This window comes from Bactrocera dorsalis, chromosome 1 (assembly GCF_023373825.1).
Source record: "Bactrocera dorsalis isolate Fly_Bdor chromosome 1, ASM2337382v1, whole genome shotgun sequence".
In the NCBI taxonomy this organism is placed as follows: domain Eukaryota; kingdom Metazoa; phylum Arthropoda; class Insecta; order Diptera; family Tephritidae; genus Bactrocera; species Bactrocera dorsalis.
In genome coordinates, this window is record NC_064303.1 from 73064133 (window position 1) to 73090687 (window position 26555).

Sequence of the window (26555 nt, forward strand, 5' to 3'; positions counted from 1 at the left end):
TGTTGTTTGGTATCGGATTAGAAGTTAAGGAAGATAAATAAAAAATCAAATTCCAATAATTACTTAGAAAATAATTTTTTTTATTTCTGTTCCACATCAGGTACATTGTGCATAGACGCTACTTTTTTGGCATAATGAGAAAACAATTTCAAAGAATTTGATTTAGCATGATAAATTTATAAACATAATAATTATTATTAATTGCGAAAGCAATTTCTTTAAGCATAGCTCCTCTTCGCAACTGATGAAGGTTTTTCCCTTACAATCTGTATTTTTGCAGCGCTTCCGCTTTTCACCCCAAATAGGAAAATGTTCAAATCCATCGCATCCGACATCACGAGGAAGTAAGGTTGTTGAAAAACCCCAATTTTTTTTTACTTCAATCTCATCCAGCAATGCTGGTGGTCTACCTTTCGTCTTTGCCATCGATCGACCATACATATGTACATGCAAAGGCTTTACCAACTGACAATTTGAAGTCTTTCAGTTTTAGTGGAGTTCGCATTTGTTTTTGTTCTCCTGTACAGCAACCAGCTATTTATAATAATAGTATCAAGAGGATGATAACATATTCTTAGATACCATTTTCTAGTTCAAATTTTTATTTTGTGCTTGCCTAGGAATAAGTCCAGCAAGTCGACTCCGCCCATATTTTGATTATACACCTTCACGATTTGAGGGACATTTACGTGTATATATTTTTTCTTTCTTACAATACCTCCTTACTAAATGTACTGGCTCTTGCCCCACAAAAGAAGACGACAGTATGACGCTTGTTGTCATACTACATTACAATCACAACGTATCATATCGTCAACGTAAGCTACCCCATTCCTCAAAAAACCCCCTTTCCTCCTTAGCCTTTTTTGGATCATTTAGAGAGGGTATTTGCAGATCCTTCCATATACGCCCTTTATTCAGAGTTTCTCACGATTGTATTCTTTCTTTGGCTATACATATATGAAATTAACTCTGGACCAAGCTATGCGGACAAAAATATTTGCACTAGCACCAAGGTCCGGCTCGTTTGAAAATCTGAGATTTGAATCGTTTTCCATTCTCGAATATATTTCAAAGTCGTAAGTAAACCCTCCATCGTCGCAAAGAACCCGCAGTTTATGCCCTCATTTATGCGGATCCCTGTGACACTTTTTCTCAAGTGTTTTTAAAATAGGTCGATCATGTCTAGACCAAAAGGACGCATCAATGTATTGTCATTGAAATGAAGAAATGGACAAATTTTTTGCAAGTTATTTACCACCATCGTTTCCATTATCAATGGTAAACCCAATTCAGCTGCCCAATACATTCGCAAATGGCAAAGGTGCCAAGCTCAAGCAAACAGACTCCTAAGAACTTTTTCAATTCAGCAGTTATAATTTAGAATAGCTTTGACGCAACTTTTTATACTCTTGCAACCAGTTGCTACAGAGAATTATAATTTTGCTTTTCAAAACACAATCGTTCACATCTGAACAGAATAAAAATACGTCATGCGAACTAATAGGCTAGACAGTGAACAACGCAGAATCGTGGGTCGTGTCAGCTGGCAGATATACTGCAATAATTATCAACTTTTACAATTCAATCTGTTCAATATGTTTGAAATTTTCTTAAAATAACTCAAAATCAGAGCCGAATGCTATTATTTATAAATATATAAACTATTTTTAATAGTTTGTTTTCAGTTTTGAGATTTTATATTGTAAAAAATTGCAATTGAAAACAAAGATGTGCTCAAAACTATATATGCGCATTGAGCAATGGCAACAATGATCAAATATAAACAAGTGCCATTAAAACAAACGTCAAATGAAACATTTATTGGATTGATTGAAAAACTAAAATACGCGTGTGCAAATCAATGAAAACTATGGAAGACGAAAAGTTAATAGCTCTAGTTGAGGCTAGAAGTGAATTATTTAATAAGAGCAGTCCATTTTACAAGCTGCAATCTAGGAAAGATGCTTTGTGGGCTGAAATGGGAAGGGAGTTAAACGCAAGTGGTAAGTTGTTATGTTATTTACAACTGTTTATGTTTTTAATAATAATTAGTTATTTTTATAAAGGAGAAATGTGTCGCCGAAGATGGCTGACACTTCGCGACTGGTATGGGAGAGAAGGCTAACGCCCCAGCGGCAGCGGGATGGAGGTCCAAAGACAGTGGCATTTGTTGGACGCGATGAAGTTCATTCAGCCACACATTGTACCACGGCCGTAAGTTTTAGTATATTAATTGAATATACATTAGGGTGATTCAAAAAAAAAAATTTTTGTTTTTTTTTATTGGTACTCGGAAAAATGGGTTCCTAGACACCTCTAAAAAATCATCTCCAAATATGAGTTTTTAATTGTAACGGGAAGGTCCTCCGCCTAACGGTTTTCTATTTTTTCTTATTATCAGATAGAAAAATTTATATCTCGCTTCCAACTACTTGAAAAAATATCTTGTTAATTAGGTTTTGTAGGAAATTGAATGCTCTAAAATATGGTCTCTTATGATTTTTTCGTAAGCCCAACCGTTTAAAAGATATTAACGGTTGAAATTTGACTATTTTTGGAAAAATTCTTTATTTCTTATTAATTTTATAACTCAATGAAAAAAAATTATTATGAATGATGAAACACATAGTTTTGTAGGAAATTTACTTCTCTATAAAAATGGTCTACTATGATTTTTCGATTAAGTTAAGCGTTTACGAGATATTCATCGTCAAACATCAATGCATATTAGGGTGGATCAAAAAAAAAAATTTTTTTTTTCGTTTGGTTCTGTGAAAAATAGGTTCCTAGACACCTCTAAGAAATCCTCTCCAAAAACCTATTCATAATAATTTTTTTTCATTGAGTTATAAAATTAATAAGAAATAAAGAATTTTTCCAAAAATAGTCAAATTTCAACCGTCAATACCTTTTAAACGGTTGGGTTTACGAAAAAATCATGAGAGACCATATTTTAGAGCATTCAATTTCCTACAAAACCTAATTAACACGATATTTTTTCAAGTAGTTGGAAGCGAGATATAAATTGTTCTATCTGATAATAAGAAAAAATAGAAAACCGTTAGGCGGAGGACCTTCCCGTTACAATTAAAAACTCATATTTGGAGATGATTTCTTAGAGGTGTCTAGGAACCCATTTTTCCGAGTACCAATAAAAAAAAACAAAAAATTTTTTTTTTGAATCACCCTAATATACATACATATATTTGAAAAAGTATTAATAAAAACTTAAATTTACAGGATTAGATACTCACAAAATATTTGTGAAACCGATCAGAGTCAGGTGCCGATTGCAACTGAAGACAGTGGATTGCAGCCACATGTCCATGTGCAGGAGGTGGAAGTGCCATCACCGCTATGGCCAAATCCACTAGTAATATCGCTGCCGTCGCCATCGCCTCCTGTCGCCGTGCCGCCATCCCCGACTCCTTCCTCATCCACCTCGCTTCCCTCACCATCCTGCTCTACGCAGGTGGCTACCCAAAAGGGCAGAAAGCGAGGTTGACGAGAAGATGATGGAAGCCATTCTTCTTCTTCTTAATTGGCGTAGACACCGCTTACGCGATTATAGCCGAGTTAACAACCGCGCGCCAGTCGTTTCTTCTTTTCGCTACGTGGCGCCAATTGGATATTCCAAGCGAAGCCAGGTCCTTCTCCACTTGGTCCTTCCAACGGAGTGGAGGTCTTCCTCTTCCTCTGCTTCCCCCGGCGGGTACTGCGTCGAATACTTTCAGAGCTGGAGTGTTTTCATCCATCCGGACAACATGACCTAGCCAGCGTAGCCGCTTTCTTTTAATTCGCTGAACTATGTCAATGTCGTCGTATATCTCGTACAGCTCATCGTTCCATCGAATGCGATATTCGCCGTGGCCAACGCGCAAAGGACCATAAATCTTTCGCAGAATTTTTCTCTCGAAAACTCGCAACGTCGACTCATCCGCTGTTGACATCGTCCAAGCCTCTGCACCATATAGCAGGACGGGAATTATGAGAGACTTATAGAGTTTGGTTTTTGTCTGTCGAGAGAGGACTTTGCTTCTCAATTGCCTACTCAGTCCGAAGTAGCACCTGTTGGCAAGAGTTATCCTGCGTTGGATTTCTAGGCTGACATTGTTGGTGGTGTTTATGCTGGTTCCAAGATAGACGAAATTATCTACAACTTCAAAGTTATGACTGTCAACAGTGACGTGAGTGCCAAGTCGCGAGTGCGACGACTGTTTGTTTGATGACAGGAGATATTTCGTCTTGCCCTCGTTCACTGCCAGACCCATTCGTTTTGCTTCCTTGTCCAGCCTGGAGAAAGCAGAACTAACGGCGCGGGTGTTGAGGCCGATGATATCAATATCATCGGCATACGCCAGCAGCTGTCCACTCTTATAGAAAATTGTACCTGCTCGATTAAGTTCTGCAGCTCGAATAATTTTCTCCAGCAGCAGATTGAAGAAGTCGCACGATAGGGAGTCGCCTTGTCTGAAACCTCGTTTGGTATCGAACGGCTCGGGGAGGTCCTTCCCGATCCTGACGGAGCTTTTCGTGTTGCTCAACGTCAGTTTACACAGCCGTATTAATTTTGCGGGGATACCAAATTCAGACATCGCGGCATAAAGGCAACTCCTTTTCGTGCTGTCGAAAGCAGCTTTGAAATCGACGAAGAATTGGTGTGTGTCGATTCTCCTTTCACGGGTCTTTTCCAAGATTTGGCGCATGGTGAATATCTGGTCGGTTGTTGATTTACCAGGTCTGAAGCCACACTGATAAGGTCCAATCGGCTTGTTGACGGTGAGCTGTAATCTTTCACACAATACGCTCGATAGAACCTTATATGCGATGTTGAGGAGGCTAATCCCACGGTAGTTGGCGCAGATTGTGGGGTCTCCTTTTTTATGGATTGGGCATAGCACACTTAAATTCCAGTCGTTGGGCATGCTTTCGTCCGACCATATTTTACAAAGAAGCTGATGCATGCTCCTTATCAGTTCTTCGCCGCCGTGTTTGAATAGCTCGGCCGGCAATCCATCGGCCCCTGCCGCTTTGTTGTTCTTCAGGCGGGTGATTGCTATTTGAACTTCTTCATGGTCGGGTAATGGAACGTCTGCTCCATCGTCATCGATTGGAGAATCGGGTTCGCCTTCTCCCGGTGTTGTGCTTTCACTGCCATTCAGCAGGCTGGAGAAGTGTTCCCTCCATAATTTAAGTATGCTCTGGGCATCAGCAACTAGATCACCTTTGGGGGTTCTACAGGAGTATGCTCCGGTCTTGAAACCTTCTGTAAGCCGCCGCATCTTTTCGGAGAATTTTCGAGCATTACCCCTGTCGGCCAGCTTATCGAGCTGTTCGTACTCACGCATTTCGGCCTCTTTCTTCTTCTGTCTGCAAATGCGTCTCGCTTCCCTTTTCAACTCTCGGTATCTATCCCATCCCGCACGTGTTGTGGTCGATCGTAACGTTGCGAGGTAGGCAGCCTGTTTTCTCTCCGCTGCGACACGGCACTCCTCGTCGTACCAGCTGTTCTTTTGCACTTTCCGAAAACCAATGGTTTCGGTTGCAGCTGTACGTAAGGAATTTGAAATGCCGTCCCACAGTTCCCTTATACCGAATTGTTGATGAGTGCTCTCAGAGAGCAGGAGTGCAAGCCGAGTAGAAAAACGTTCGGCTGTCTGTTGTGATTGCAGCTTCTCGACGTCGAACCTTCCTTGTGTTTGTTGGCGTGCGTTTTTTGCTGCACAGAGGCGGGTGCGAATTTTGGCTGCAATAATATAGTGGTCCGAGTCGATGTTAGGACCTCGGAGCGCACGCACATCTAAAACACTGGAGACGTGTCTTCCGTCTATCACAACATGATCGACCTGGTTGGTGGTTTTTCGATCCGGAGACAGCCAGGTAGCTTGATGTATCTTTTTATGCTGGAATCTAGTACTACAGATAACCATATTTCGGGCCCCGGCGAAGTCGATCAGCCTCAACCCATTTGGGGATGTTTCGTCGTGGAGGCTGAATTTACCGACCGTAGTGCCAAAGATACCTTCTTTGCCCACCCTGGCGTTAAAGTCGCCAAGCACGATTTTGACATCGTGGCGGGGGCATCTCTCATAAGTGCGCTCCAAGCACTCATAAAAGGCATCTTTGGTCACATCGTCCTTCTCTTCCGTCGGGGCGTGGGCGCAAATCAGCGATATGTTGAAGAACCTCGCTTTGATGCGGATTGTGGCTAGACGTTCATTCACCGCAGTGAATGATAGAACTCGGCGACGGAGTCTCTCTCCCACCACGAATCCAACACCAAACTTGCGCTCCTTTATATGGCCACTGTAGTAAATGTCACAAGGACCTACTTGTCTCTCTCCTTGTCCCGTCCATCGCATTTCGTGGACGGCGGTGATGTCAGCCTTTATTTTCACGAGGACATCAACCAGCTGGGCAGCGGCACCTTCCCAATTAAGGGACCGGACATTCCAGGTGCATGCCCTCAATTCGTAGTCCTTATTTCGTTTGCCATGGTCGTCATCAAAAGGGGGGTCACTCATCCGAGGCTTGTTGTTCCTTTTCATTGGGGGTGTTTTTTTTACGTGGCGGGTCCCAAACCCAGCGCACAACCCTATGCAGGGGATGTTTCGCCTTCTCACGTTATCTTGCCTTCAAACGGATGTTCTTAGGCTACCCAGAGGATACTTGGTCAAAGACCGGAAGTCGTGAGCTGCTTGAGTCATATGCAAAAGAATCGTTTCTGGGCACTCCCAAGTGAATGGCGATCAGAGAACTTTCCTCACTTGCGTGAACTTCTACACATGACTCCATCCTCCGATGGAAGCCATTGAAATTTTTAAAAAGAGATGGTCAACGCAAGCCACCATGCAGATCCAACAACAACAACAATCAACAAGTCCGGCTGTGCAATCGTTTAGCACTTTAGCCGTGTCCATTTTAAATAAAATGGATGAGGCAAAACAAGTTAGGGCTATTAAAAAAATGTTGGAGGCTGCGTTTGCAGTGCAGAGAGGAGAATGATTTTCAATAAAACATTAAGTTAATTTAATAGTATACATATATGTATAAATGAATTTTTTATTTTTAAATTATTATTTTACTTTTTTACATACATATATGTTGTTCATTCATTCTTATGTAAGTAATAATTCTTATGTAAATAAAAAAATTAAATGATCTCATGAACTAAAAAAAATGGTATTTATTTTTAATACGGTCCTCCAGGAGCATGTGGTTCTCCTGTAATAGAGTCTAACTTGTTTTGGAATGGTACAGATCCTTCATTTATAAAATAGTTAGCAAGTCTCTCCCGTAGGTTAAACGCAGTTGAAGGACCTCTACGCACCGAAGTTCGCATTGGTCGTAAAGAGTTGTTTTCAGTTTCCCGGCGCCACTCACCGGCATTAAGAATGTTATGTCCTTCCACTCGATCTACGTAGTTCTCCGGACAATACCAGCGATTGTGATCATTCAACATTATAAAATTGTGTAAGACTATGCAAGCCAATACAATTTTTTCACAATTTTCTGGATTACATTCAATCGTTGTTTTCAAAATTCTCCACCGAGCAGTCAATATACCAAAGGAATTTTCTATGACTCTACGAGCGCGTGACAATCGATAATTGAAAATACGTTTCGTGTGTGTTAGATTAGCTCCAGGAAATGGGCGCATTAAATTATTTCGTAATGGGAATGCGGCATCTCCAACGAAAAAGTAAGGAAAAGGTTCCGGTGACACGTCAGACAGTGGCACAGGTGGTGGCAAAGGCAGAGTGTTTTGTATTAATGCATGACCAAATGGAGTAAGTCGAAAGATTCCTGCATAAATAATAACAGAAATGCATTATACTATAATGTTAATCAATTTAATATACGGTACCTCCGTCACTTTGACTTCCATAGCTGCCAATACTAACTGCTGTGAACGTATATTTCGCATCACATACAGCCATCAAAACGATGCTAAAGAATTTTCTATAATTGTAAAACATCGAATTGGAATTGGCCGGGCACTTAATTGCAACGTGCTTACCATCAATTGCACCGACACAATTCGGAATGTTCCACATATTATAAAAATGTTTTGCAATGTCTTTGTATTGAGACTCTGTTCGCTCGCTTACATAAATTGGGGAAAGTAGCTGCCAGATTACTTCACACGTCTCTAATAGTTATGATTTCGCGTACTGTTGACTTTCCCAACTTATAGCTCTATGCAATGCTCTGCACCGACACGCCTTGTGACAAAAAGCTAACAATTGTAAGAGAAGTACATATGTATATACATCCATACGTATATTAATTCGCAAAACACAACAAATCAACTTACAGTAATACCAACTAGAGCCTTTCCTTGGGTCCAATCCCCTGCCTTGGCTTCTTCCAGGATTTCGATATCAAATTCAGAAGCAAATTATAAACGTCCGTTGGCATCCTTGTATGCAAAAAAAGTTGTTCTGGTTCCCTGTTTTTCATTACCCGAAAAGTTTTTATCTGGTAACCGCAAACGCCCCAGTTTTGATTGATTGGGCGAATTTTGTACCTTCTCTTTCGTTTTTTTGTTTTTATACTGTTTATATAAACTATATAAAGAGTATAATTCGCACAATTCTAAAAACATTTGATCACTATTGTCCACTTCCATGTTGCTGCTGACACAATTTTTAGAATTGTATGAAATGTCAAACAAATGAAATGTAAACAAAAGAGAACAGCTGATTTCTGCGTTTTTACCACGTTTTTGACTGTGCACACATTTTGCCGATAAGGAAGGAAAAGGAAAGAAGGGAGTTGCGTTTTTCAGTGGCTAGCCTTTAAGTATGTAAAGGAGGGCATAAGCTTAATACTTGCGAGAATTAAAAAAAAAATAAACGAAGAGAACTGCTCACACTTAGGACTTTAATAGAACAAGGATCACAACGATTATACATGGCCTTAAATTATCACAGAAAGTGTTGAAAAAATCTCAAACACCCTTCTAGCTGCAAGTTCTATATTTGGTTGGATACTAAGTGGACAAGTTACGGAGCCAGTTACCACAATGACAACTCGAGTTGAAGAAATACCCAATGAATAGCTCTATTCACAGTTAATGAAATTTTAGGATTTAGAAGAAATAAACCTCAATCTTTAAAGGCAAAAACTATTCGTTCTACTTGCCGCATCAGTAGCAGTAGTAGTAGTAGCAGTAGTTCCTCTGGTTAATGCCACACGATGGTTAACGGAATCTCCCGATTTTTGACCACAATAACCCATGCGCAAAAGTTCAAAAAGCGACACTTATTAAACAACACTAAATCACATTGACATCTTTGAATAAATTCCATCGTTCCCTTGAGCCCTCCGATTAGAAGATCGCTCTTATCGCATCAACTCAAACGCTATATTTCAGCTGCGACATATAATTACTAAAAGAATCGAAGACGATTGATAAAAAGAGCTCACTCTTAGTTACAAAGCCATTTCTAGACAAGAAAGGTCTACTTCGTGCGAATGGGTTAGCTTACTAAAGATTACTCCTTTCAGAGAAAGGCGTCCATGCTAAGATCTCTTACCCTCATTATAGGCTAAGAGGCTGTCTTTGTCTGTTTCACGACAAAAACCGTACATCTTGAGGTATGTATGTACTAATCCGACGACGGTGGTTTTTCTGTCGGCATTCGGTCGTTTCGTCGGACGACGTGGCTCTCCATAAGCGTTAATGTTAATATACCGCAAAAAGCAAAATAACGCACAAGCAATAAAAACAAACACAATAAATATAGTATAAAAAAGGAAGAAATCGCTAAGTTCAGGAGCAACCGACCATTTAATACTCTTGCAACTTGCAGGAATCAAAGCCAAGGAAATAGCTTACGATGTAAAACGTCAACCAGAGGATCGGTATCTTAGTATTTTTATATATAGATAAACCATATATGTATAACTTATACACTGACCTATATACATATATATTCCGCATAAGATTTGTTAGAAAAACCAAAATCATTATACACAATCAGCCCTACGTTTGAAAATCCTGGTAATGGTTATACGGAGATTAGGTACAGTTTTTTCCCAATGGTATCCATATACGGTTATGAGTAAAATATGTTCAGAAATTTTCAAATATTGGCCAATATATCCAACATAAAGTCACCAGGAAGTTCGAAAATCTTTATATTAGGTAAATTGGGGCTCAGGGAAGTGTTGATCCGATTCCACCCATTTTGAATACACAAAATTACATCTGCAAGAAAAGGTTTCTGTCTGAATTTCTATTGCATATCTCACACATTGAGTGATACAAGGGTGCTTTCCAAAGTAAACAGGACTTTTTGAATCTGGTGGCGCCATCTATATGTCAATATGTATGCGTTAAAATCTGCTATTTTTATCGATTGTCCAGTTAGAATTTCATATCCCGTAGCAGTGCACAAGTGGTGTCAATGTTTTCAAAGTGATCGTGAGGACATAAATGACGATCAACACGTGGGTCAATCAAAATCAAAAAATGGTTGCAAACATGCAAAAAAAATAGTGTTACCATATGTTATAATTGAATAAAAATAAGTAAAAAAGAAAAATACAAAATCCATGGTCGTGTGATGAGTAATGTAAAATCTTTCAGAATTTTCAATATCTTAATTAATCGCGATGTTGGATCGGCCAGGGTTATTTTTTTTGAAGCCAACGCAAAAAGAGTTCAACGAAAAGAACTGAGCAGAGTTATTTTTTTGAAGCGCGACTGAAGCCGCCAACGCAAAAAAGAGATCAACCCGAAAAAACTGAGTTCGCCCAGGTTTTGGTCCGGCAATCCGGCAAGGGTTGTTTTTTTGAAGCGAGACCGAATGTGTTATTTATTTTCGGTCATATTATTTGTTTTCTTTATTTATTTTAGTACTTCTGTAATGCAACCCTTTTGTTATTATGTGAACAAGAAAAATAATTGAACAAAAGTTAAATATTGAAAAAAGAGTTAATTTTGCACTATTTAATACCATAGTACATACCATTTTTAATCCCAAAATCGAGGGATACTATTCTAAAATTTACCCTAAAAAATAAACAATACGCTTTTAAAGTACATCAAACTAAAAAGTGAAAAATAATTCTTAGTACAAGCTAATAATAATAATGAACCAAAGGTCGCGTATTATTGTGAAAATAGTTTACAATAATACATGAATTTTTGGTTAAGTTACAACACTTTGCTGAATAAAATAAACGGTCATGAATGGAATGGCTCGCTATATTTAAGTGTATGTGAATAAAATTCTTTACTACTCGCCTAACGTGATTGTGCGTTGGGCTTGGAACACACCAGGTAAAAACCACTCCTCACGAAAAAGAAACCACAGTTGCGGATGAAAGGCCTTAACTTTGATAGTGACCACAGCATTCCTATAAGGACTATGATCAATGACTGGAGCGTGCTCTTGTAGGTCACCAAGTGGTGATCAAGTAGCTGATGTTCAGAGTATTCTCCCGCCTGCTGAATGGCAATGAAAGTGTAACGTGTAGAGATAGCTAACCCCATTCCCCAATTTAGAAAGCAAATACATGCCTTAAGAACAACAAAGAGACAAAGGCGATCGAGCCATTCAAATACAAAGAAGAAGAACTGACAAGGTGAACGCATCAGTTTTTTTGCAAGATATGGTTGGCTGAAGTGCCAAGTCTTGGAAATAACCCCTGAAAGGAACTGCTTCTATGCAGCTATCTCTGAATTTGGTATCACCACAAAGCTAATACGGCCATGTAAGCTGACGTTAAGCAACACAAAAAAAAGCTATATTAGGTTCGGTAAGGAATTTTCCGAGCCGTTCTATACCAAGAGAGGTTTCAAACAAAGGGAAGCCTTATCGTGTGACTTCTTCAACTTATTGCTGGAGAAAATAATACGTACAGTTATATAGAGAAGGTACAAGTAAATCCACTTTTTTATAAGAGTGTACAGTTGGTGGCGTAGGCGGATGATATTGATATCATTGGCCTCAACAATCACTCCGTCAGTTCAGCTTTCTCCAGATTGGATAAAGAAGCAAAGTGTACGGGTCTGGTTTTGAACGAGGACAAGGCACAATATCTCCTATCACCAAACAAACTGTCAACGCATTCGCAGCTTTGCTCACACGCTATTGTTGATAGTCAAAACCATGAAATCGTATATAATTTCGTCTATTTTGCAACCAGTATCAACACCAACACAATATCAGCCTTGAAATCCAGCGCAAAATCAGAATTTTTCTAAGTAGTCTTATGCCGTATTTGTCGATAAGTGTATAAGTTATATATAGTATATAATACGGTATTTCCCTGGCTTTGATTCCTGCAAATAGCAAAAATATAAAATGTTTGGTTGCACCCGAACTGAGGTCTAGTTTTGTTTTCATTATATTCATCTTATATACACAAGTATAAAGTTTACAAATTATATTTTATTATCAAAATAATCGTTCTTCAATTGAAACTTTTACCATTTTATGGTCCTAAGAATTGCCTACATTTCGAAATGGTTGAAAATTTTCAGCGTCCATTTTTTTAATTATAAAATACTTCAACATATCGCTGATTTGCGCCGGTGCCTCAACGGAGGAGAATGATAATATGACCACAGATGCCTTCTGTGAGCGCTTGCAGCACACCTATGAGAACTCCCCCGCCACGACATCAAAAACCTGCTTGGAGACTTGCACGCCAGGGTGGGCAGCAGTGGGTAAATTCAGCCTCCACGAGGAAACATCCACAAATGGGTTGCGGCTGATCGACTTCGCCGGAGCCCAAAATATGGTTATCTGTAGTACTACATTTCAGCATAAGAAAATACATCAAGCTACTTGGCTGTCTGCGGATCGAAAAGCCACCTACCAGATCGATCATGTTGTGGTAGACACGTCTCCAGTGTTCTGGACGTGCGTACGCTTTGCGGTCCTAACATCGACTCGGACCACTATCTTGTTGCAGCCAAAATTCGCACCCGCCTCTTTACAGCAAAAAAACGCACGTCAACAAACACAAGGAAGTTTCGACGTCGAGAAGCTGCAATCACAACTTACGATTTTCTACTCGGCTTGCTCTCCTGCTCTCTGAGAGCACTCATCAACAATTCGGTATAAGGGAACTGTGGGACGGCATTTCAAGCTCCCTACGTACAGCTGCAACCGAAACCATTGGTTTCGGAAAACGCAAACGAACAGCTGGTAAGACAAGAGCAGCGGAGAGAATACATCCTGCACTGAGCAGGTACAATCTTCTTTATGAGTGTACAGCTGCTAGCGTATGCCGATGATATTGATATCTTTGGCCTTAATACCCTCGCCTCGCCTCGTTAGTTCTGCTTTCTCCAGACTGGATAAGGAGGCAAACTGTGGTCAAACAAACAGTCGTTGCATTTGCGACTAGGCTCCCACGTCACTGGTGCAGTCATAACTTCGAAGTTGTAGATAATTTCTTCTATTTAGGAACCAGCATTAACACCACCAACAATGTCAGCCTCGAAATCTAACAAAAAAAAATGAACTCTTGCCATCAGGTGCAACTTTAAACTGAGTAGGCAATTGAGGAGCAAACTCCTTTCTCGACGAACACATACCAAAGTTTATGAGTCACTCATTATTCCCGTCCTGCTATATAGTGCAGAAGGACGATGACAATATCTGATTAGTCGGCCATAGGGTTTTTCGAGAGAAATTTTCTGCGAAAGACTTGTGGTCCTTTCCATTGACTAAGGCGAGTATCGTATTCGATGGAGCGATTAGCTATATGAGATATATGACGACATTGACATAGTTCAGCGAATCAAGAGACAGCGGCTACGCTGGCTAGGTCATGTCCTTCGTATGTACAATACCTCCACTCTGTTGGAAAGACCAGGTGGAGAGGGATCTGGCTTCGCTTGGAATTTCCAATAGGCGCGACGTTGCGAAAAGAAGAAACGACTGGCGCGTTATTGTTAACTGGGTTATAATCGCATAAGCGGAGTCTACACCAGTAAATAAGAAGAAGAAAGTTCAAGTGCTAATATGACAAGGAATCGCTCGAAGTCATGAAGATATTGCTGCCGTTCAGGCAAGTCTTGCTGAAGACCTCAATTTGTCGATTCCAAAAAGTTTCAAGAATTGGGGCTGTCCCAAACGGCAACTTGGTGCATTTTGCGAAAAGATTTGGGATTGCTCTAAAAGTTCTTTCACACAATACCTGATGCCATTGGACCAACGTAAACGTCTATTTGCTGATTTAGCGTTGGAATAACTTTAAAATTAAATTATTTTTAAGAATTTAAGAAAATCGTTATATAGTGTTTTGATCCAAGGGCTTAATAAGAGTGAGATTGTCCGCGTAGACCTTAGGTTTTACATATCCCCATAATAAAAACACAGGTAGATATCATACGATCTAATAACCAATCGACTGGCCCAAACGTGAACCGTGACCGAAGTATCTTCTTCTTCTTTACTGGCGTAGACACCGCTTACGCGATTATAGCCGAGTCAACAACAGCGCGCCAGTCGTTTCTTCTCTTCGCTACGTGGCGCCAATAGGATATTCCAAGCGAAGCCAGGTCCTTCTCCACTTGGTCCTTCCAACGGAGTGGAGGTCTTCCTCTTCCTCTGCTTCCCCCGGCGGGTACAGCGTCGAATACTTTCAGAGCTGGAGTGTTTTCGTCCATTCGGACAACATGACCTAGCCAGCGTAGCCGCTGTCTTTTAATTCGCTGAACTATGTCAATGTCGCCGTATATCTCGTACAGCTCATCGTTCCATCGAATGCGATATTCGCCGTGGCCAACGCGCAAAGGACCATAAATCTTTCGCAGAACTTTTCTCTCGAAAACTCGCAACGTCGACTCATCAGATGTTGTCATCGTCCAAGCCTCTGCACCATATAACAGGACGGGTATTATGAGTGACTTATAGAGTTTGGTTTTTGTTCGTCGAGAGAGGACTTTGCTTCTCAATTGCCTACTTAGTCCGAAGTAGCACCTGTTGGCAAGAGTTATCCTGCGTTGGATTTCAAAGCTGACATTGTTGGTGGTGTTTACGCTGGTTCCAAGATAGACGAAATTATCTACAACTTCAAAGTTATGACTGTCAACAGTGACGTGGGTGCCAAGTCGCGAGTGCGACGACTGTTTGTTTGATGACAGGAGATATTTCGTCTTGCCCTCGTTCACTGCCAGACCCATTTGCGTTGCTTCCTTGTTCAGTCTGGAGAAAGCAGAACTAACGGCGCGGGTGTTGAGACCGATGATATCAATATCATCGGCATACGCCAGCAGCTGTACACTCTTATAAAAGATTGTACCTGCTCGATTAAGTTCTGCAGCTCGAACTATTTTCTCCAGCAGCAGATTGAAGAAATCGCACGATAGGGAGTCGCCTTGTCTGAAACCTCGTTTGGTATCGAACGGCTCGGAGAGGTCCTTCCCGATCCTGACGGAGCTTTTGGTCCCGCTCAATGTCAGTTTACACAGCCGTATTAGTTTTGCGGGGATACCAAATTCAGACATTGCGGCATAAAGGCAGCTCCTTTTCGTACTGTCGAAAGCAGCTTTAAAATCGACGAAGAGGTGATGTGTGTCGATTCTCCTTTCACGGGTCTTTTCCAAGATTTGGCGCATGGTGAATATCTGGTCGGTTGTTGATTTACCAGGTCTGAAGCCACACTGATAAGGTCCAATCAGTTTGTTGACGGAGGGCTTTAATCTTTCACACAATACGCTCGATAGAACCTTATACGCGATATTAAGGAGGCTAATCCCACGGTAGTTGGCGCAGATTGTGGGGTCTCCTTTTTTATGGATTGGGCATAGCACACTTAAATTCCAATCGTTGGGCATGCTTTCGTCCGACCATATTTTACAAAGAAGCTGATGCATGCTCCTTATCAGCTCTTCGCCGCCGTGTTTGAATAGCTCGGCTGGCAATCCATCCGCCCCCGCCGCTTTGTTGTTCTTCAGGCGGGTAATTGCTATTCGAACTTCTTCTTGGTCGGGCAATGGAACGTCTTTTCCATCGTCATCGATTGGAGAATCGGGTTCGCCTTCTCCCGGTGTTGTGCTTTCACTGCCATTCAGCAGGCTGGAGAAGTGTTCCCTCCATAATTTAAGTATGCTCTGGGCATCAGCAACTAGATCACCTTGGGGGGTTCTACATGAGTATGCTCCAGTCTTGAAACCTTCTGTAAGCCGCCGCATCTTTTGGTAGAATTTTCGAGCTTTACCCCTGTCGGCCAGCTTATCAAGCTCTTCGTACTCACGCATTTCGGCCTCTTTCTTTTTCTGTCTACAAATGCGTCTCGCTTCCCTCTTCAACTCTCGGTATCTATCCCATCCCGCACGTGTTGTGGTCGATCGTAACGTTGCGAGGTAGGCAGCCTGTTTTCTCTCCGCTGCGACACGGCACTCCTCGTCGTACCAGCTGTTCTTTTGCACCTTCCGAAAACCAATGGTTTCGGTTGCAGCTGTACGTAAGGAGTTTGAAATGCCGTCCCACAGTTCCCTTATACCGAGTTGTTGACGAGTGCTCTCAGAGAGCAGGAGTGCAAGCCGAGTAGAAAATCGTTCGGCTGTCTGTTGTGATTGCAGCTTCTCGACGTCGAACCTTCCTTGTGTTTGTTGGCGTGCGTTTTTTGCTGCACAGAGGCGGGTGCGAATTTTGGCTGCAACAATATAGTGGTCCGAGTCGATGTGAGGACCTCGGAGCGCACGCACATCTAAAACACTGGAAACGTGTTTTCCGTCTATCACAACATGATCGATCTGGTTGGTAGTTTTTCGATCCGGAGACAGCCAGGTAGCTTGATGTATCTTCTTATGCTGGAATCTAGTACTACAGATAACCATATTTCGGGCCCCGGCGAAGTCGATCAGCCTCAACCCATTTGGGGAAGTTTCCTCGTGGAGGCTGAATTTACCGACCGTAGTGCCAAAGATACCTTCATTGCCCACCCTGGCGTTGAAGTCGCCAAGCACGATTTTGACATCGTGGCGGGGGCAGCTCTCATAAGCGAGCTCCAAGCGCTCATAAAAGTCATCTTTGGTCACATCGTCCTTCTCTTCCGTCGGGGCGTGGGCGCAAATCAGCGATATGTTGAAGAACCTCGCTTTGATGCGGATTGTGGCTAGACGTTCATTCACCGGAGTGAATGATAGTACTCGGCGACGGAGTCTCTCTCCCACCACGAATCCAACACCAAACTTGCGCTCCTTTATATGGCCACTGTAGTAAATGCCACAAGGACCTACTCGTCTTTGTCCTTGTCCCGTCCATCGCATTTCTTGGACGGCGGTGATGTCAGCCTTTATTTTCACGAGGACATCAACCAGCTGGGCAGCGGCACCTTCCCAATTAAGGGACCGGACATTCCAGGTGCATGCCCTCAATTCGTAGTCCTTATTTCGTTTTCCATGGTCGTCATCAAAAGGGGGGTCTCTCATCCGAGGCTGGTTGTTGCTATTCGCTGGGGTTGTTTTTTTACGTGGCGGGTCCCAAACCCAGCGCACAACCCTATGTAGGGGATATTTCGCCTTCTCACGTTAGCTCGCCTTCAAACGGATGTTCTTAGGCTACCCAGAGGATACTTGGTCAAAGACCGGAAGTCGTGAGCTGCTTGAGTCATATGTAAAAGAATCGTTTCTGGCCACTCCCAAGTGAATGGCGATCAGAGAACTTTCCTCACTTGCGTGAACTTCTACATATGACTCCATCCTCCAGTATGCTTTCAATAAATCCATTGATTGAGGTGATGTTTTAGAAGTGGCGCCACCTTGTTAAACCCAAATGTCAGCGAAATCACGTTCTTCAATTGCAGGCAACAAACAGTAACTTTTCAAAAGCCCATAGAACGAAGCGATCTCGCTTGAGAAAGTCGAGTATTTTGTACGCTTCTGTGGAACGTGAATTTTTGTAATAAAGTTGAGTGATTTGCAAACGTAAGTATTTCCGTCATAAAAACCCAAGAAATACTGAACACAAATAACATGGTAGTTTGATACGACTAACGCGTGATCTGACTATTGAAGGAAGTAACTCTACTTAGATCACCTGTTATTACATACCAAATGCAAATTAGAAAGTGTAGTATCCACCGAACTCGGGTGGGAAAAATTGACAAACAAGAAAAATTATACCACAATACAGAATCCATAAACGTGTGATGGGTTATCTTAAATATTTTAGTATTTCACTTCTCTTGATAAATATTAATGCAGAAAATAGCTTGACGCGAAAGAACTATGGTGTCGGATTGATCAACATTATTTTTTTGAAGTGCGGCCGAAGTTGGGATGCAAACACCGTGAAATGAAACATCGATGTATCGAAACATCGATGGATTTTTGAACTTTTTAAACGTATTTTATTAGTGAGCATAAAAAGCTTATTTCAGAACCTTAAATAAGTGGAATACAGTAGTACGCCTTTAATTGATATATAACGGGTGATTTTTTTGAGGTTAGGATTTTCATGCATTAGTATTTGACAGATCACGTGGGATTTCAGACATGGTGTCAAAGAGAAAGATGCTCAGTATGCTTTGACATTTCATCATGAATAGACTTACTAACGAGCAACGCTTGCAAATCATTGAATTTTATTACCAAAATCAGTGTTCGGTTCGAAATGTGTTTCGCGCTTTACGTCCGACAAATTTTGTTCAGCAATGAGGCTCATTTCTGGTTGAATGGCTACGTAAATAAGCAAAATTGCCGCATTTGGGGTGAAGAGCAACCAGAAGCCGTTCAAGAACTGCCCATGCATCCCGAAAAATGCACTGTTTGGTGTGGTTTGTACGCTGGTGGAATCATTGGACCGTATTTTTTCAAAGATGCTGTTGGACGCAACGTTACGGTGAATGGCGATCGCTATCGTTCGATGCTAACAAACTTTTTGTTGCCAAAAATGGAAGAACTGAACTTGGTTGACATGTGGTTTCAACAGGATGGCGCTACATGCCACACAGCTCGGGATTCTATGGCCATTTTGAGGAAAAACTTCGGACAACAATTCATCTCAAGAAATGGACCCGTAAGTTGGCCACCAAGATCATGCGATTTAACGCCTTTAGACTATTTTTTGTGGAGCTACGTCAAGTCTAAAGTCTACAGAAATAAGCCAGCAACTATTCCAGCTTTGGAAGACAACATTTCCGAAGAAATTCGGGCTATTCCGGCCGAAATGCTCGAAAAAGTTGCCCAAAATTGGACTTTCCGAATGGACCACCTAAGACGCAGCCGCGGTCAACATTTAAATGAAATTATCTTCAAAAAGTAAATGTCATGAACCAATCTAACGTTTCAAATAAAGAACCGATGAGATTTTGCAAATTTTATGCGTTTTTTTTTTTAAAAAAAGTTATCAAGCTCTTAAAAAAATAGCTACCTATTAAAACCTTTTCTCAATATATAAAAGATATAAATAGTTTTTGAACAAACAACAATTTTTTTATTTAAAACAGAATTTAAAAATAAAAATTTGGAAAGCATTTCCCTGTCAAGCGATTTCTTTGCTGTATGATCGTTGCTCCAGCTTTAGAAAGCAGTCATTCACTAGGGACTGAAGTGGCCACAATGGATGAATATTTGGAAGCTTGTTTATACAATTCAGGAAATACATTTTTCATATCATCCCACATTTCTGTTGGATTCTGAATGATAGAAGCAACAGCTGATCCAAGATAAAGTTGCACTTCAACTTCCGTTTTTGTAATAGCAGATAAATTGGAAAACTTACATTTCACATTTTTGTATGCCAACTGTTTATGATGGTTCCAAATATCAAACGGGTTTTCTTTTGCACACTCATCCGAAGATTCCGACGTACTAACGCCATTATTTGCAACCTTTATGAAACTATTTTAATACAAAACTGTTTTGTTTTTAGCCAGTGCATCTTTAAAACGCAGAAATTTGAATCTCGGATCCAATACAGTAGCCAACACCTGAACTGAATTAAATTCAAGTTTGTCAAATCTCTTATTCATGTTCCTTTGCAGTTCACTTTTTAGCTCCCCGACAATAGCGTCTTGAGCTGAAATTTTTGCCAGAGCTTCAGTTAAACAGCTTACTAAAGGTATTACCTTGCTAATGGTAACGTGGGTATCAGCCGAAATCTCCCTGGTCACAATTTAAAAACACTTTAATAATTCAATCACCTCCTTAATTTTGTTCAGCTCGGAGGCATTAACCGTAGAGGGTGCTGCTGGACGAGTGAGCAGTACTTCACTTAAAATACTTAACTGGACAAATCTCTCTAACATATAAAAACATGAATTCCATCGCGTTCCTACGTCAAGAATAATTTTCTTGGTTTACTTGTAGAAGCCCCGTGTCTATTTGTTTCTTCCGCAATTTATCACTGGCATTAACACTTCTTTTTATAAACTTAACAATGTCGCGTACCTTAGTTATCAAAGCTGATACTTCCGTGGACTTATCTATTGATTGCGTTATAACCAAATTAAGCGTGTGTGCGAAGCAGGGTATTATTTTTTTTTTTCGCCAAACAAACTTCTATTTAATTTCATCATGGTTGAATCATTATCAGTTAAACAAGCAGAAACTTTATTTTTAGAAAAGTTCCACTCGTTGAAAAGTTTAAACATAGTTTCTTCTAAATAAGCTGCTGTATGACTTTCGTGCAATTCAATTACTCCTAACGTCCCACTCAACAAACGTAAATTGCACAAAAAATTATGTGTTACCCCAAGGAAAGCCTGATTTTTCATTGTCTCCGTCCATATGTCATACGTTAGGCAATAACTGTCGCACTAACGAATATACTCTTTGCAAATTGAAGACAGCGCTTCATATTTTTCATCCACTCGTAATTTTATTGTTTCTCTACTTGGAACTTTAAAAAGCGGAACCAGTTCTTTCATCATCTGCAGAAAACCTTTTCCTTCTACAGTGGAAAATGGCTTGTTGTCCATTATAATATATTTCACATTTGTTTCAGAAATTTTCCTTGATTTAGGGCCATCTTGGTAAAAACTACTTTTGACCTGCTCCAAAAATCTTTTACATTAGGTTGGATCAGCGCTGGCAACTGATCCGATTTATTTTGCAGTACTGGCGGAGTACATGTACTAGGAGACGATTCAATGCATGCGGTCTTCTTATTACTATTGTCGGATAACTCACTTGACGCTGTTGTCCCAGCGGTTGGTGATATGTTAATTATTTCAAAAATCGATGTTTTGGTTCTGAGTGCGGCGTAAGTTTAGAGGAGCATTCTGCATTATCAACTTGATCGAATAATACCTTTTTATGTACATTCTCAAAGTGATAGCGAAGATTCGACGTGTTACCTGATGTTTTTAATTCAGATGTTTTTAATTTCTTGTTGTGGCGGAAGCATCTGAATTTCTTATAAAGAAGCTCCAGACCTCGATTTTTAATTTTGAAGGCAGAATTTTGAAAATCTGAAATATTATGTACATATTTAAACGTCTAACGCAATTATTTACATACATATACTAGACCCCGCAGCTGTTGTCCTGCGTGAAATTATGTATTTTGAAATGAAAAGAAAGTTAAATTTATCATTTAATTTTTTTTTTAATGTAATGCAGCTTTATAAACAACGTTTTTTGGTTTCTGTTCCGGTGTACAGAAAAAATGGTTTTCCAACTCGTGAGCACGCCACGGCCGTGTGAAAAACATAGCATTTCCTTATTTATGCCGGAATACGTTTGAACTGAAATGGAAAATCGTTAGAAATCAAAGGAATTCGTAGAATCATTCTCTTCCTTGTATTCGGCGCATGAAGATTGCAGAACATAATAACGACGGATTCTACTTTAAGACGCAAATGACGCGGTGGCATACCAAGCCTGTCCAAAGAATTTAGAAATACCACTGGATAATTTACGGCGTCGTCTTCATTGTCAAGACGATCGATCGATTTGTATGAGCGTAAGTCTCCCGGAATTTAATTTTGAATCTTCCAGTTTAAGTCAACAACTTCGGCATTTTTGGCAGCTAACATTGCGCGTGCACTTAAGGAATCGTAGTTACGATAATTTAGCCAATGTCCGAACATTTGTTATGAGTTCATCTTTCGTGAATTGATATCGAACCACCGGAAGTATCAACCGAAATTGTACCATTATCAATTTTTAGCGAAGACGATGTAAAATGTCTTTGGTAATGTCGATGTTTATATCGAAAAGAATGCGAACTTCATTTTCATTCCAGTGATTAACGTGTTCCTGCAAATGTAATTGCTGGCTTACTTCTCCAAAACTTGCACACATCGAACCATTCACAGTAAGCAATGATTCAAATATAGTTGAACCGCGTACATTAATCAATAGCAACCGAAGGTAGAAACAATCGTCGTTTTTCGGGTGGATTGTGTAAATTCATCCTAATGCATTAGACACCTGGATGTCAATCTACTGGTTGGCCTTGCTTTCTGCGTAACTATTTTTTCGACAATGCATTCCATGTATGATATCAAGGTATTTCCGAATAGAGCAATGTTCTCACAAACGCATCACTGACAAAAGTTGAGAAAAAACTCGACAATGTTAATTTTGTTGCTGTCGATGTTTCCACTGGCTATACTATATTCTCTGGGTTGAAATACACCTTTTGCCCATTCTCCAAATTAACTGCGAGACGCACAACAGTCGGAAAACGTTCATGAATTGCAAAAGTATATAACCTACAAAGCGCTTTGTTACAGTTCACGTATCGACCGTATCGTTCAAGACCAATAATCGTCATGTTGCCCCCTCTGGTGACGTACTTACAAACGTATTTTATCGATTTCATCAAACTGCAATACTAAACACTGATATGAGTTTTGAATTAGACAATAATGGTGAATATAGTACGATCCATGTGTTGTCAACTTCGATATTCACTCTTCTAAGAATGCTGAATGTTCTGTTATCTGGTGAGCGACGACGATAGATAGATAGAGATAGAGTTTATATCCATCATTTCCAGTTTGCGTTTCCGAGAGAAAAGCACGTGGATACTGTTTCGTGCATTTATTATCAGACATACAAACCGAAAAGGGATTGAAGTGTGAACCATATTGGTTTCCACCACTTCATATAATACTGGATCTTTCTCTACATCAGGAATTTCCGGAGAAATGATTTCATCAATTTGATCTGGTGTGACCATCATCCACCATCAAAAGAAGAATGTGTGCGTGCCTCTCTTTTGCCACTCAACAGAGTACATCTAGCATCTAACAGCACCATATACGAGTATACGTTGCTTCAAAATAAAGTCAATCAAACATCGCAACTGTTGTTTGAAAAGTCGTGCTGTGATGATCGCTAGCTGATTGACCGCGATCCATAATTCCGCACGTATGTCACCGCATCCTGGGGGTACTTCTTGCCTTGCCTTGCCTTGGGCAAAACGAACGCCGGCCGATATTAGGGTGACCTCTTCGTGGCTTCGTAACAAATTTTAATCTGCAATTGACCTCTTTGTGTGAAACACACGTAAAGTTTTCTCTGAATAATTTTCAATAATTTTTCTTTTGAATAGTCGGAATAAAAAAGTAAGCGACCGAAATTAAACTATTCAAATAATTTACAAATCAAAATATTGGAAAACAAAACAAAGAAAAATTGAAAAAAAAAATTTATGGGAAAAAGTTACTGTTTGGAATTATCCAATTTTATCGAGTTTTCATTGTTTTAAATATGTATTCTGCTATTCGGGGTGGAGACAAATCCAACGAATCAATAACCATGAAAATTGGTTCAGCAGATCTCGAGTTATAAGTGTTCGAACAAACCCGAACAAATTGAATTGCAATAACTAATGAAAGCCGATAAAAGCTTAAGAAAATGCCGATATTTATGTTACTAAACTCAAGTCACATAAGTCATTGCATCTTGCGTGGGTTGCCAAATGTGCATATGCATGCAGCTGTCAAAAGTTGATGCACACAACGCCATCTACTGGCAATACAGCATTTAAAATCATGTTCGTTTTTATTTCCTTTTTAAAATCGTATTTGAAAATTTATTTTCTTCAGAATTTTTTTTTCGGAAAATTTTCCAAAATTTTCTTAAGTATTCTCCTTGTTTGGGAGGAGACCTGTCCGTATTGGTGTCACCGAAATCGGTCCAGGCGTTCTCCAGTTATAAGCGTAGTAACTAACGTCACTTTCTTTTATATATGTATACTAGAGGACCCGCCCAAGTTTTACTGTGGCTGTTACATAGGTAGTACCAGGGTTCTCATTTACTACTCCGTAGCAGCAAAATTTCTAGAATTATTGCTATGCTATCGCTACCGCTATCACTTTTCCGGGAGCCACAGCATAGTCGTAGCATAACAATGTAAAAGAAGTGCTCTACTCTGCTCCGAGTTTTGTTAGGTAAAAAACTATAGCTGGAGCGGGAGCAAAAAATTAAATTCTGCGCTATGCTCTGGCGTAGCGGTAGCAAAAAATTGGGAGCGGTAGCACAGCAGAGCTAATGAAAATTTTCATGTGCTACAACTCCCGCATGTGTTTGTTTTTTTTTTCTTTTTTTGCTATTTTCTGTCATAATATTTGAATTAATTGAATAATTCAAACAAAAAAATATTATGCAAATCATTTTGGCACTTGTTGCGTCAAGTGACTTTATAAATCTAAAATCAAATATTTTAAGAAATATATTAATAAAGTCAATTAGATAATAATTGAATAAATTATACATATATATTTTTTTATTATGTAAAATATTTACCATTTTTATATTACCAAAAACATCATCTATTCCTAATGTATTACAATACTCAATTCTATGAATTTTCGAAATTAATTTTAACTACATTACTTTCCCCTTTTTTATATACATTAGGGTGTTTTTTTTTAACTATTATTTTTTTTCAGTTTCCTTGAAATGTTTAGCCCTAAATATTAACATTAAAAACTGGACCAAGGCATGTAAAAATTGTCCATAGAAAATACACGACAATCCTGATTTCTTATCTTTAAATTCCTACAGATCAGAGGTATTTTAAGGCATCGCTTGACTTTAGACACATGTTTCTCAGAATTGTTCACTCTACAAAAGTGCCCACAGCAACAAAGTCGAAACTCACACCGGCGAGGTATTACGGGGCTCTAAACTTGATTTTTCCAAGAAATTCGCATTTGCACGAAATGTGAAGAAGAAGAGTGATCAATTCTGAGAAACATGCGTCTAAAGTCAAGCGATGCCTTAAAATACCTTTAAAGATAAAAAATCAGGATTGTCGTGTATTTTCTATGGACAATTTTTACATTCCTTGGTCCAGTTTTTAATGTTAATATTTAGGGCTAAATATTTCAAGGAAGTTTTTGTATGGTATTTCCAAGGTAAATAAATGGTAAATATTTTACATAATAAAAAAATATATATGTATAATTTATTCAATTATTATCTAATTGACTTTATTAATATATTTCTTAAAATATTTGATTTTAGATTTATAAAGTCACTTGACGCAACAAGTGCCAAAATGATTTGCATAACATTTTTTTGTTTGAATTATTCAATTAATTCAAATATTATGACAGAAAATAGCAAAAAAAGAAAAAAAACAACAAACACATGCGGGAGTTGTAGCACATGAAAATTTTCATTAGCTCTGCTGTGCTACCGCTCCCAATTTTTTGCTACCGCTACGCCAGAGCATAGCGCAGAATTTAATTTTTTGCTCCCGCTCCAGCTATAGTTTTTTACCTAACAAAACTCGGAGCAGAGTAGAGCACTTCTTTTACATTGTTATGCTAAGGCTATGCTGTGGCTCCCGACAAAGAGAGAGCGGTAGCAAGAGTAAAATGAAATGCTATGGGAGTAGCCAAGAATGATAGAATACGAGATTACGACACTAGTTCACCGTTAGTTTTTTTCGGTTTAGCTCTTGACAATTCTACAAAAACAAATACATTGTGCAACAATTTCGTGACGTCACACTTGTGCGTTGAGAAGAACAAGCATAGAAATGCATACAAATTGTAAACAGAAAAGTAAACACTTTTGGAAATTCCCAAAATAATATTAATTCATTCGTCTTTGCAGGAAAAATTTCAGTGGAATGTTTAGAATATTGTTGCGAGAAAAGATATATGTAAGTAGTTTTAGGCACATCCACAATAAATAGAGTAGCATGTGTGGAAATTGTTCAAATGAAGAAAACCAGTGAAAGTGTACTGTTGTATTTATTTAAATTTCTAAGCATAAATATATTAATTTTCTAAAATGAAATGTGCAGTGGCTTGTTGTAATAATTATTATGCAATTAAAGGATCGAAAACGAGTTTTTGTCAGTTTTTCGGCCGATTTAAAAGTTGCCAAAAAAGTGGGTGTTATTTTTCAAAAGAAATGATATATTTAATACTAAATCCTCTTTAATTAATTAATTTCACAATTCTTTTATCATAATTTCATACATCTGATACATCTGAACTTATAATATATGTATATATTTATATACAACACAAGAATCATTATATCCATTTGAATCACAACTTAATAGACAATTTTATTATCAATAGGCCGATATATTTCTTTAGAAATGATTCAAATCTTTTCACTCAACAATATTCAATCGCTTCACTAAAACTTTTCATTAA

The 26555-nt window shown here is 39.4% G+C and overlaps 1 protein-coding gene and 1 long non-coding RNA gene across 2 annotated transcripts; one reads left to right on the top strand and one right to left on the bottom strand.

The window, feature by feature from the left end:
- Nucleotides 1–7195: 7195 nt before the first annotated feature.
- Nucleotides 7196–8041, bottom strand: LOC125777890 (putative nuclease HARBI1). The gene is made up of 2 exons (XM_049454022.1): nucleotides 7871–8041; nucleotides 7196–7809 (listed from the first exon to the last, which is right to left on the bottom strand). Exons 1-2 carry the CDS (start codon nucleotides 7980–7982, stop codon nucleotides 7196–7198), a joined length of 726 nt encoding a protein of 241 aa, XP_049309979.1. The 5' UTR covers nucleotides 7983–8041.
- A 17108-nt stretch (nucleotides 8042–25149) lies between these two features.
- LOC125775703 (uncharacterized) lies at nucleotides 25150–26187 on the top strand. Its single transcript, XR_007421309.1, has 2 exons — nucleotides 25150–25937; nucleotides 26002–26187. It is a non-coding gene; the product is annotated as an uncharacterized LOC125775703 (long non-coding RNA).
- Nucleotides 26188–26555: the final 368 nt, after the last annotated feature.

Bases quoted from the DNA above. Each gene is read 5' to 3' on its own strand.
- LOC125777890 (XM_049454022.1), bottom strand. From the start codon at position 7,982: ATGTTTTACAATTATAGAAAATTCTTTAGCATCGTTTTGATGGCTGTA. The intron at 7,810-7,870 runs GTACCGTATATT...TTATTTATGCAG, and splicing joins TGGAAGTCAAAGTGACGGAG to GAATCTTTCGACTTACTCCA.